This window comes from Arvicola amphibius, chromosome 15 (assembly GCF_903992535.2).
Source record: "Arvicola amphibius chromosome 15, mArvAmp1.2, whole genome shotgun sequence".
NCBI classification, from domain to species: Eukaryota; Metazoa; Chordata; class Mammalia; order Rodentia; family Cricetidae; genus Arvicola; species Arvicola amphibius.
The window spans coordinates 35,600,079-35,613,293 of NC_052061.1; the positions used below are offsets into that span (position 1 = coordinate 35,600,079).

At 43.1% G+C, this 13,215-nt stretch overlaps 1 protein-coding gene across 1 annotated transcript in view; it reads right to left on the reverse strand.

Moving 5' to 3' along the window:
• Hydin (HYDIN axonemal central pair apparatus protein) overlaps positions 1 to 13,215 on the reverse strand; it is a 325,609-nt gene that overhangs the window by 255,704 nt on the left and 56,690 nt on the right. The window contains exon 7 of the mRNA XM_038312407.1: positions 11,348 to 11,472. Coding sequence (XP_038168335.1) covers positions 11,348 to 11,472 — 125 coding nt within the window. The remainder of the gene's footprint in view (positions 1 to 11,347; positions 11,473 to 13,215) is intronic.

The following is a 13,215-nucleotide window of genomic DNA, read 5'->3' on the forward strand; positions in this document are numbered from 1 at the left end:
GTGTGTTTATTTGAGACTAAACAGCCGTGGGACCTGGTAGGACAGAAACCTCTGTCAATACATATATACACACAAAATTAAAAATTATATATACATGTACATACGTATACATACATACATATACATACACTTACATACAAAGGTCCTATCTCACACCAACCTACAGGTCACAAAAAGGATTGTGATCAGGTTGGGTTGCTCACTATAACAATGTGCCTGGACAGAAATACAACAATAACTACTATATCTTTTTCCAAGAGCCATCTGTCATCATCATCATCATCATCATCATCATCATCATCATCCTGCTACTATTTTCCAAAATTCATCAGTTCTATAGAAGAGGAGTTTGGTGGTTTTAATGAGAATGGCCCTCAAAGTTCATATATTTAAATGTTTGGTCCCTAGGTGACTGAACTGTTTAGAAGGATTAGGAAATATGGCCTTGGAGAAGGTGTGTCACTTGAGGAAGGCTTTGAGGCTGGAAATGCCCACACCATTCCCAGGTAGCTCTCTGTACACTATGCTTGTGTCTCAAAATGTAAACTCTTAGCTGCTGCTCCAGCGCAATGGCTGCCATGACGGTCACGGGCTCTAGCCCTCTGGAACTGTAAGTCCCCCATAAACTCTTTTTTCTCTGTGTTGCATTGGTTCTGATGTGTTGCCACATTGGCAGAGAAGTAATAATGACAGGAGCTGGTGCCAGGCAGGGAGCGGGCTATTGCTGTAACAAGCCTAACCTTGTAGTTCTTTGCAAGAGTGTGGAAAAGGTTGAGACTTTGGACTAGAACCATGGCTAAATGTCGTAAGCAGGGCTTAACAAACCATCCTAGTAGGTGTTTGGAAGAAAACAGTTCTGAGAGCAATGTGGACTCTGGAGGCCCAGCTCAAGAATTCTGAGAAGACAATCTTCGCAACTGGCCTAGGGACCATCTTGTCATGCTTTGGCAAAGAATGTGGCTGCTTTCTGCCCTTGTCCTAAAAATGTGCCTGAGGCAAAAGTGAAACCAAATAGGCACATTTTGTCGGCAGAGGAGATTTCAAGATAGCCTCATGTTGACGCTGTCACATGGTTATTAGTAATTGTTCTTATCCAGGTTTGCAGTTAAAAGAGCAAGCGGGAGCCGGGCGGTGGTGGCGCACGCCTTTAATCCCAGCACTCGGGAGGCAGAGGCAGGCGGATCTCTCTGAGTTCGAGGCCAGCCTGGTCTATAAGAGCTAGTTCCAGGACAGGCTCTAGAAACTACAGGGAAACCCTGTCTCGAAAAAAAAAAAAAAAAAAAAAAAAAGAGCAAGCGGGGCAAAAAGACATACAAATGTATCATTCAAGGGGAAAAAAAAGACACCAGGAAATGTAAAGTTGGAAGCAAGGCCTGCATAGAAAAAGTTTAGTAAAAGGCCTGATGAAAATGGAATAAAGAGAGTGGCGTTTCCAGGGCAAGACCCTTCCCAGCTAGGCTTCCAACAAGCAAAAGGAAGTGAGTGCCTATGGAATTTTCTGCTCTTAAAACAAAGGTAATCTTTTTTTTTTTTTTTTTTTTTTTTTTTTTTGGTTTTTCGAGACAGGGTTTCTCTGTAGTTATTGGTGCCTGTTCTGGAACTAGCTCTTGTAGACCAGGCTGGCCTCGAACTCACAGAGATCCGCCTGCCTCTGCCTCCCCAAGTGCTGGGATTAAAGGCGTGTGTCACCACCGCCCGGCTAAAACAAAGGTAATCTTATGCTACAAAGAAAGGCTTATCCAAATGTAATTCAAGGAGGGGGCTCTGTCTAAGCAAGCAGCTGAACTTGCTGCATTAGACAGAGGCACAAAGGATACACGAGATTGTGGAATCTCCTTTGACAGATAAGAGCCACTGAGGCCAGGTGTATGGCAGGGAATTTCCGCATGGAGGTCCTGAGAGGTCATTGCATGCGGCTGTGAAGATGCAGCCTGGATTGTGTTGGAGACCCCAAGACGTTAGAGGTTGCATTCAGGAAGTGCAACCAGCCCAAAACAGAGAAGTATGTTGCAATCAGGAAATCAGGGAGGTTGGAGACATCTAAGCTTCTGCCATCAGACACAGAGCTACAGCCTGGAGTTTGCAGTGCTGGGTTTCAGTCTTGCTTTGGTCCAGTATCTCATCACTATGCACGTATTCCTCCCTTTTAGAATGACAAAGGATATTGTGTGCCAGTGTAGGTTGGAAGTATGTAATTTGCATTTTGATTTTACAAGGGGCTACAATGAAGAGAATGCTTTGAGTCTCAGAAGAGACTTAGGACTTTTAAACTGTGTTAAGGCTGTTATAGACTGTGGGGATTTTTGAAGTTGGACTGAATGTATTTTAGCATTATAACTCCAAGCCTGTTGGGGCCTGGGAGTGGAATGTGCTGTTCTGAATGAGAACAGTCCCCATCAGCCATTTGAATGCTTGGTTCCTAGTTGGTTGGATGTTTGAGAAGGATTGGGAAATACGGTCTTGTTGCAGGAGGTGTGTCACTGGGAGTGGGCTTTGAAGTTTCAAAACCTCACACCATTTCCAGTTAGCTCTTCCTCTGTGCCTCATGTTTGTGCTCTGAGCTGCTACCCCAGCAAAACCTCTCCACCCCGCTTTCCTGCCTGCTGACATGATACACATAGACTCGCCCTCTGGAACTGTAAGCCCCCAGTAAACTCCTTCTTCTATAAATTGCTTGGCTGTGGTTTCTCATCATAGCAATAGAAAAGTAACTAAGAGGGGGGGAGGAGGAGGGAGGAAGAGCTCTTCTCTTATCTCCAGACTGTTAGAAAATTAGCTTTTGATACCCATTTGCCTGGAGACAACCTTTAAAAAGGCTCTCCACGCCCCAGCTATCTCAGAGGCAGGCTTGTGGGGACGCAGAGGCTGTGTGGCTCTGCTAATTCTCTGTGTCCTTGGACTCCATGTTCCTACTCTGGTTCCTTTCCTGGGGTTGAGTGCTGCAGTGCAGGCTAACCAGAATCATTTATTACATCCTGGGAAAAATAAATTTCATGGAAGTTCTCATAACATTTTTGCCAAGTTTACTACTATCAATCAAGCAAAGCCAAACATGAACAGAGCTAATTTTCCAAAACTAAATGTGAAGCCAGCTGTGTACCCAGTACATCCCTGACTGTGGCTTCAGGACTCGGAGACAACAGAGGACGCAGATATAGGAAATAAAATACTACATGAGGGGAGCCATGGAGTCTCAAGGGGACACGTTGGTGGTGGAGAGTAAGTGCTTCTCATCTCGGTCACAGCGGAGTCAGATTTACCACTGTCAGTGCAGACTGCTCCACCAAACCCCTGTCAGCACCCTTTGTTTGGGAGCTGAAACGGGGCAATCCAGCTACGTGAGCTACTTTTCTTGTCTTTGACTAAACACCTGACAGGACACAACTTAAGTGAGAAAGGATTTATTTATAGTTTGCGGGGATATAGTTTATGTGGTGGGGGAGGCACAAAGGCAGGGGTATGAAACCGCAGGTTACGTAGCATTTACAGTCAGGACTCAGAGGGCAGCCAGGAGGTGAGGCTGGGTTACAGGCCCTCGAGACCATACCCACTGACACATTCCTCTAGGGAGTCTTTGTCTCCTAACAATCCTGCAACCTTCCCAGTACACCACCAGCACCAGGGGACCATGAGCCTATGGCACATTTTAAATACTAAACATAACTCCAGCACATCGGTGGCAAAGACTAAAATTGCCATTGCTCCGCATCAAAGGCAGCGCAGATATGCAGATGTGTAAAAGGGGCTCTAGCTTGGAGCACACCGGGAACTTGGCTTCAAGCTCAGGCCTTAATAGATACAGTCATTAAATGTTCCTGGGTCATGTATACTCACTCATTTCTGAAATGAAAAGAAATAAAATTACTCCACAACCTTCTCCAGGGTAGCCCTATAAGTGTGTGGAACTAGAAAGGATGATATTGACTTAAGTAACCTAGACCCAGAAAGATGACATGTTAACACTCATTAGAGGCTCCTAGCTCCTTCAAGATCTGTGGCTTTACTAGTCCTGGGTAGCCGGCTAGATTTCCAATACCAGGCATGATTTCCTTCTTGCTGAGTGAGTCTTGAGTCCAACTAGAGAGCCGTTGGCTACCATTAATCCATGCACGCCACTAGATGACAGTACAAGTTCTCCTGCCATGCTGGTCATTGTTGTGGTTCATAGACATCACAGCTGGGCAGGACAGTTGGTGGTTTCCCTCCTTTGGAAACCGGTATGGCACCTTCTGGTACCCTGAAAGCTAGCCCGCAGGGAGGCGGCATTCTGGTCAGTTTCAGCTCAGGGGCTTCTGGTCCTGCATCTGAAGTCCATGATATCTTCAGCAACTGGGACTTCTGCCTTCTACCTCTGGGGGCTAAGCAACCAAGGGCAAAAGCAATAGTCTATAATGATTGAGTTTCTCTTGGACATCCTGATCAATAACTCAAAAGAGGACTTCTCATGCCTGGTACGGGGGTCTTGTGAGAGTGTTTGGCTTCTGGAGATCGTATTGTCAGCCCAGATGAGACAATTTATTTTAACTGTATATGCATATTTATACACAGACCTACCCATGCATATTATGTTGTTCAGGCAGCTGACTGATAGTGTGATCCCTTAGGACTTTTCTAGCAATCGCTGTTGTTATTTTGCTCTCCCCTTGTATTTATTCCCTTCTCTCTCCTTAATCTCAATCAATTGCTCACTATATTCTTTTTTTTGGTATTCCTTTATTAGCCTTCACAGGGATAAAAAAGAAATATGTCATAGCTTTGGGAAGCTAATAAAAATAAAATATGCATTATATAAAAATATATAAACCAAATAAAATATGCATTATATAAAAATAAATGCATTATATAAAAATATAAAATGGTATAACCCACCATTTTGCCTTTGGGGGAAAAAGCCTACCTCCCCACGTCTGGCTCTAGACTGAAATATCTCCTCTTCAGTAAGAAACATAAGACTCTAAAACCACTGAGGAGGTAGGTCCATCAGCTAGACTTCCCAACTATGCCAGTGGTTAATGTCACCTTTAAGGTGACAACCGCCTCACCAGGCATTGATTTCTATTTCTCTGACTCATCCAAGTAACTGAATGTTCAGGAAAAATGTCTTTTTCTGTCAAACAAAGCTGTTTTGTGAATACCAGTCTCTCTGGGAGGCCTCAGATTACATAAACTTCCTCGACATTCGGCTGAAATTTTCAGGACTTGAGCAGCAGAGCAATGTGCTGTTTCCAACTCTCAGTTTAATTGACATAATCTGAGATTTTCATACATGCATGTAATGTGTTTTGTGCAAATTCTCTCTCCATTCCCTTCTTCCCAGTTATACTTCTCCCCCCCACCGCCCCAGCTTCGTGAGCTCATTTAAAAAACCCACTGAGTCCTCTTAGTGCTGCCTGTATACACGTGGGTGTAGGGCATCCACGGGAGCACGGACGGCCTCTCAGAGGCTGCACGCCTGAAGAAAACAGACTTCCTTCCCCGACCTACAGCCGCCATCATGGCCAATGGCTGCCAGTCACCTGGGGCTGGTGATTAACACAAAGACGCACAGCTGGCCACGCAGAGACTAGAAGGTGGTGGAGTGCTAAGGTTTGAATGCAAATCTGTACCACTCCCCTTCCCGAAGGCTCAGGGACATCTCAGAAAAGCCAGAGGTAGCAGATGCCGGCAGCCGATGAGGGTCTGCCAGACACGAACTGACTCTATTGCTCACGCTGTTTTGCTTTGTCACTGTCTTTCTGGTGTAGAACTTCAGATAGAGCCTAGGCTGGCCTAGAACTCACTATTTTCCCGGGGACCTCCTCAGTGCAGGGATTACATGCGGGGGCCGCCACACACTGCTTGCTTTTGTTTTGTTCTTATGAATAAAACCTTGAGAAGTTCTACGTGTTATCCTTTCTGCTGCCGTGAGTATATAATAAAGCTAACAATCATTTCTGGGTAAAACCAGCTGCCTAAGCAGACTTAATTTTACTATCCATTAATACTCCAAGGACAAAGAGGGAGGCAGGGGGAAGGGGGGAGAACTCTGGTTCAGGCAAATGGAAGAGAGCAAATGCCAGCATTAGTGAAGCACTGTATCTGACCTCCTTAAGGAGCAGGGCACTGGTTCAAACTCCTGTCAGAAGCAGGAAAGGACTGTAGCGTGGTTTATGAAGAACAAGCGGAGGGGAAGACCACAGCTGACAGGACCACACAAGGGCTAGCAACATGACTGAGCACTTCCCGCTGAGGCGAAGTCAGTGATCTTTCTTCTAGAACATTGTTTGAGGAAGCATAAAGAAAAGACATTCATCACTAGCCCATATTAAACATCCTTCCTGAACCAATTCACATGTCAAGCAGCTGCAGAGAGCTCAGCCTGGGGCTTATTCAGTGACATGGGAAGACAATGACCATGGCTGACGGGAAGGGCTCCGCGACTCATGTGTTTGGGCAATCATTACAGCTTTACACTAATGTAAGGTTCTGGGCATTGATAACCTACAATAAAGATGAAAAGCATGCTCTTACCAGCAGATCTTCTTATGCAACGAATAATATCTTTAATCTTCATAAAATTATTCACTTACCACAGATGGCAGAAGCACCTCAGGGAAGGAACATTAACTTTTCCAAGACTAGCTAGATTTCAATACACAAAATATTCATTGTGGGTCCAGCTACCCTTCCTTTACAACACAGGAGTAGCAGTATAAGCACAGGTGTCATTTCAAGCACTTCTACAAAAGTAAAACTGGAGTTCTGGCCTCTGTGAGAATGGACTGCATTTCAATGCCAACAAATGAAAGAGGGGAATGTTTGTGTAGTGATGAGAAAGGCTGGGGAGATATCCCTGGGGTGTAAAGGACAGATTTCAGGAGTTCAGGATCTACCTCCGAGTTCTAACTGAGCTTTGGATGGGATATGTGTCCTTCAGGAAGTTTCTCAGTTTCTTAGGGCTTCAGTTTCCCTTCCTAAAAATCTAGATTAGATGGTGACTGGGTTAGACGGTAACCAGGTTAGATTGGTACTGGATTAGATGGTGACCGGGTTAGATGATGACCCGGTTAGATCGGTACTGGGTTAGATTGGTACTGGGTTAGATTGGTACTGGGTTAGATGGTACTGGGTTAGGTGAAACTGAGTTTCATGGTGGCAAGATTAAAATGTGTCTGATCTTTCAAGCTTTGACTCAATCACTTGAGCAGTCAAAGATGACTAATCTCAAAACCTAGTGAAACTTTTCTAAATTATAGTAACACACCAAGACTTGTTTAATGATAAATTAGACTCCTATATTAGATCTATTTCAATACATTAATGTATTTAAAAGGATGAGTTAAAGATGAAATAAGCAGTATTTTAAAATAAGGAAACCAAACAACTCTTATGAACACAAGCACAGGCTGTGCTTTTCCAAACCTAGCCTTCAAATCTTGGATCTAGTGACCCAAAGGAAATTCTTAGGGCACCTTTTTCCCCTGACACGTTGGTTTTTGTGGACTGACAGAAAATGATGTCTTACAAAGATATGGACATAAGGTAGGAAAAGTACATCATTGACTTAGTATATTAACACTCATTTCTAAATGTCACTTGCTATTGACACCAACAGCTAATAACAGGAAGAGTATAGTTAAAATTCAATTAATTATTTCCCACAGTGCTCATCATAACAGCAGTCGGCAACCTCAGCCCAAATATGTCAGGGCTCTCATTCCGTATAAAAGGACCAAATAGAAGAATTTAATAATAAAATAAAATAATAACAATAAAAGAAAGCTTTTCAGAGTCAATTAAAAATTCACCTGGGGATTGGCTCTTCTAAATGTCAAGCTTTAAACAAGAAGGCCTGGAGAAGTTGAAAGTAAAAAGGCTAAAGAGAGTATTGAATGTCCAGGTTAATCAAAAGGAAGCTATTCTACTGCACAAATGTCAGCCTAAGTCGACAGTAATATCAGAACTTGCACTAAGATATTTCATAATGATAAAATGGTTATTTTGACAGGAAGCTATATTATCACCACATGTGTGCATACCAAGTATTATAGTTTCAAAATGCCAAAATGAAAATTGCTAAATCCATAGTTATACCTGTGAATTTTAATAACTTTTGCCATCAGCCAAAAAAGGATAAAAAGTAGAGATATATGCCAAATGACATGATTATTAGTAAACTTCACCTAATTGTAACTTATGGAATATGTAATCTTCCCAATTTTCATTACTCAGCTTGAACATATTCTGTACAAGAATGTTAGTCTCAACTGATTTCCAGGCCTGAAATCATATTGCATTCATTTTCTGTCACTGGAAAAATTAAAGAAGAAATCAGAAAAAAAAACCTACTAACAACAAAATTCCCAAGAATTTGACTTTTATTCAATATTTTGCTAAGTAGTTTTTGGGTACAAGAAAACTGAAATAGAAAAATTCTTAAGTTTTCAGGAAAATGAAACAATATATATGCATTGAAGATAAATCCAACTTTAGATAAAAGATTTTGTCTCAAATATACATATCATAAAAGACTAAATGTTACAAGTCAGCGTTCTAAGTATTCCCCCTAAGATTGAGAATGGCCACAAGAAGTAAAGCCTGGGGGAAATAGTAAGGAAGAAAAACAAATAAGATTTGAAAAATGCGAACAATAAAGAAAATCAGCTATAGTTGATCCTCTGAGTAAATGAATAAACAGATAAAGCCAAGAGAGAGAGAGAGAGACCCACAACTAAGGACAGAGGAGGAGGAGCGCTGTGACCCTCCCAGCAGCACAGAGACTGTGAGCTGCTGTTCTCAACAACCCTGTGCTGGAAATTTAAGATTTCAAGTTATATGATAAAATCCCTGGAAATTTGTTTAAGAAAAACAAGCTAGTAATTACATTAAGAATCTACATGTCTTTTGAAAAAAGTGTGACTTGAATGCTGTGGGACAATGGTATTTTATCCTGTCACTTGTATTATTTTTAATAAAATGCTGATTGACCAGTAGCCAGGCAGGAAGTAGAGGCGGGGCAATGAGAACAGGAGAATTCTGGGAAGAGGAAAGCTCAGTCTGCAGTTGTGACCCAGACACAGAGGAAGCAAGAATAAGGTACTGAACCACATGGCTAACATCGATAAGAATAATGGGCTAATATAAGTTATAAGAGTTAATAAGAAGTCTGAGGCCAATCCGTTTATAATTAAAGTAGACCTCTGTGTGGGTTTTTCTGGGACTTAACAACTGTGGGAACTGGGCAGGACAGAAACCTCTACCAACACTTGAAGAAAGAAATTCTTAGTCATTTAGGGAAGTAACAACACAAATCTTTAAAAAGGGCTTTTCCACAGAATAAGAGAAGAGAATAATTCCTAGTAACACTTGATTTTTGTTTGTTGGTTTGGTTTTTGTTTTATTCTTTGAGACAGGGTTTCTCTGTACCTTTGGACTCAATTTGTGTTTGAGACCACTTTGTTTCATCAGACCAAAACCTGAGAAAGCTATTATGTAAAATGAAAATTACAGGAGAATTTTTTTCTCATAAATTTGAACATAAACCTCTTCAACAAATTATCAGCAAACCCTACCTCAGCGATTTCTCAAACTTTAAAATTTATATTTATACCAGAAAGCGGCATTTCAAATCAGTTACCACATTAGAAGACTAAAGATCAGAAAATCTATGATAATGTTAATGAAAGCATTTGATGGAGACCCAACATTCCCAAGACTGAGAGTCATGGAAACCCAAGGTGTGAGGGGAACTGTTTTAATCTCACAGAGTGCGCGCTAGCAAGCAGTGATCAAGAGCAAGACAGTGAGTGCAGGGGAATCTGATGATGAGCTAAGAAAAGACAGCGATGCCTGGTCTCACACATACAATTAAGTCAGAGCTGGGTCAGCCGAAGTGCAGCAGCTCAAAGCTCATCTCTTATAGACATAAGCATGGAATATGCTTGTGACCATGGAGGAGGCAAAGACTGACTTTTTAACAAGCTGAAAAAACTATCTTAAAAACAAAATGGTAACAGAGTTTATTAAACGTAAAGACCATTGCTCATCAAGAACTGTCGCTGAAGAAATGAAAAGGCATGCTGGAGACTGGGAGAAAAGACGAGTCTTCCATCTATCCAATGAGTAATTAGTATGTAGATAGTTCACTGGGAAGGTTACTTCCCAATGAACAAGAAAAGAAAAATGAACAAGCAAAAGAGTTACACAAATGGGAGAGATATAGGAATGGCCAGTTATACATGAAAAGAAGTCTCACGTCACCAATTAGAGAGATTAAATGAGAAAATTAAAACCATTCTTTGACACCATTTTACACTCCTGCTTCTTTGACACCATTTTACACTCCTGCTGCATCTAAAGTGAACACAGTGGCCCTCAGTGTTAAGAATGGGGAGCAGCTGGAACTCTCAGTCTCTACTGGTGGACTTCATATAAGATTACCCAGATGCTTTGGAAAGTGACATCCTTGCATGCTATAAGAAGTGGCTTTACTTATGCAGGTTGAAAGATTCCTCCTTCGCTAAAGCTAGTTTAAATTAAGTCTCTCTAGCTGGGAGGCAGGGAATCACAGCCGACAGAAACAGGAAGACATACCACCAAGCCACCGGCTGTGTGGTAGTATGATCTGGATAAGATGGAGCAGGACTGCTTAACTGTGGGGAGTTAGGAAAAGGCTCAACTGTGTTGCTCTGACACAAGTGTACACAAAGCCAGCAGCTCTGACCTGTGACCTCAATGCCATGGCTGACTCTGTTCTGGCTGTGTGCTTAAGTGGTTCCTCTACAGTGCCATCTGCATATTCCAGAAGACAGCAGTTGACACGGCTATAAGCTAAATAGTAACAAAAACACGATATGTAATTTCCATGATTAATTTATGAGATGCCTCCATCAAGAGGACACTAGTGACAAGAGATTCAGTCTGGGATTCATGTGGGACGTTTCAGCAACACTTGCTCGATGCAAGGCTTAAGGCCACGAGATCTTTAATAGACTATTGGGCACATAAAAGAATATTCTGGACTGGGATGTACATACATTTAAAAACGTCAGACAAATGCAGCCAGCCATAGGTCAAATGGAAAGCACATGGGATAAACATTACCTTCAAGTTTTCATATACATATAAATAACCTCCACATATCATTATGACTTCTGAGTGCAGGCTCTCTCCAGTGTAGGGCAACCAATTAGGTGGGAGTCCTATAGGACTCGGCATCATTGCTGGTGGAAATATTCCTATTTTGGCTCTCTACTTTTCCAATCTTTACAAGTTTGTGCCACCAAAACACATCTTAGCTTCCTCGTTTTTCTATTTGCCCTTTCTTCCTCTGTAGAACTGAAATTGAAGGGAAGAGAAAGAAGCATACCAGTGTCGTATGTCACGATGAGCTTCCCTTTATGGTTGCCTACGGTCTGGGGCTCGAAGTCCACTTCTAGCTGCATGGACTCCCCCACGTTAAGAATCCCGTCCGTTGGTTCTATGGAAAAAGGCCTGCAAAACACGCGGTGGCATGATCAGAACATATGTCCGACTCTTGGGATGAGCAGAGGAGACGTCGCTCCCAGCCAACTTCCCGCTCAGACGTGCAGTATGGATTGCCCATTGGTGGGAAAGAAGCAGGCTGAATGTTAAAGTAACAGGAACAGATCAGCAAGGCGAGAGACCCAACAGGCCCAGTCATTCGTGTTCCTGTTTGTGTTCTTGCCCTTCAGATCTTTTTTTTTAATTTGTGGGGTGTTCCTTCTGGGAATGAAAAGTCAACAGTGCCCTCAAGACTCAGAGACTGCAATATTGAATAGACTGTTATTTGAAAAAGAACCCTGCCTTCCTAGGGCTAAAGGTCGGGTGTGGTGAGTCCAGAGGAGAGCAGATCACAATAGTGGAAACCCTATCCGAGTTCCCAGAGGAGAGCTTACCAAGGCTCCATTTTAAGGGGATGGGAGAAGTGGAGGGAACTTCAAGAGATGACGCAACACCTCAGGGTTCTTACCAGCACTACCATCTCTAGGCCCAAGAAGTCACAGGAAAGGAGGAATCCCAAGAGAAGGTTGCCTAGTGAGCAAAAAGAGGCAAACGGCCTAGGAAGCCGTGCAGTAACAATAAAACAAATAATACCATGATGGGCAATCTCATTGTCAGGTCTACTGAGGTTTCAAATCACCTAGGAGATCACTGAGGTACACTTTAGGGTAAGTCTGTGAGATTTCCACAGAGGGCTGACTAAAGGCGAAAGACCTGCCCTGAATGCAGGTGCCACCACCCTGTGAGGCTAGGGGCCTGAACGGGATAAAGAGGAGAAAAGGGGAAAAGCCAGCCAAGTGTCCCTCATGCCGTCAAGTGACCTGCTCTTCCCTACCCTCTCTGTCGTAGTGGACTTGAGGCAAAATCAGGTCTTCCTGGCGTAAGTTATTTCTGGTGGGTGCTTTGTGATAACTTCATGAGAAGTAACTGACAAAAAGCCTGGTCCCTCACCTCACCCTCTGTCTGACTGCTTATCCCAGGCTCCTATTGGCTGAATCCAAACAGAAGTCAAAAGGCCTAGGGAAGTGTACCACAGAGGTCAGCTTCCTGGGCACACACAGGAGGAAGAGGGAAGGAAGGTGCAGTTAGGAGAGGAACAGGGCAAGTTCTGCATCTTGAAAACAGAATTGGAGACTCAGATGTCGGGAGGCAGGAGGGTGGATTTGAGCAGCATGGGACAGTTTCACTGAATCGTTCTAGGATGGGATAGTAAGCTGGACCTGACTATGAAGCACCTTGAACAGCTCGTGGGGCTCCTCCTTCTAAACAGGAAGTTCAGTCCATTTAATTATTTTCACGGTCCATTTCACGTCTTTAAATTGCTAGTTTTTCAAAGTAATGTGGTAGGCAGTGCAGCTGGCAGGCTACGCTGTTTCTGAGTACTTACTTCTACTACAACAGCATTTGGAATCATCATCCTTTAAGTCTGCCCGTAGTTAACGAACTCAGTTTCAGAGAACACAAGCTCTCTGCCACAAGGGCACAGAGCAGACACAAGCACGAGGTGGTGGCTGAGATTGCTCACTGGGACCTCTGCAGCCTCCAGGGATAAGGCCTGTTCACTTTCTCTGTTGCCCTCTGTTTGTACCTCTTCTTCCAGCCCCTGATCTTTCTCTCTCCTTTCCTAGTAGACATGACACCAACTCTCTGGTGATCTCTTGGCGCTACTTTAGGGTAACCTGGAGTTGTTGATCTTTACAATGACCTCTGGAG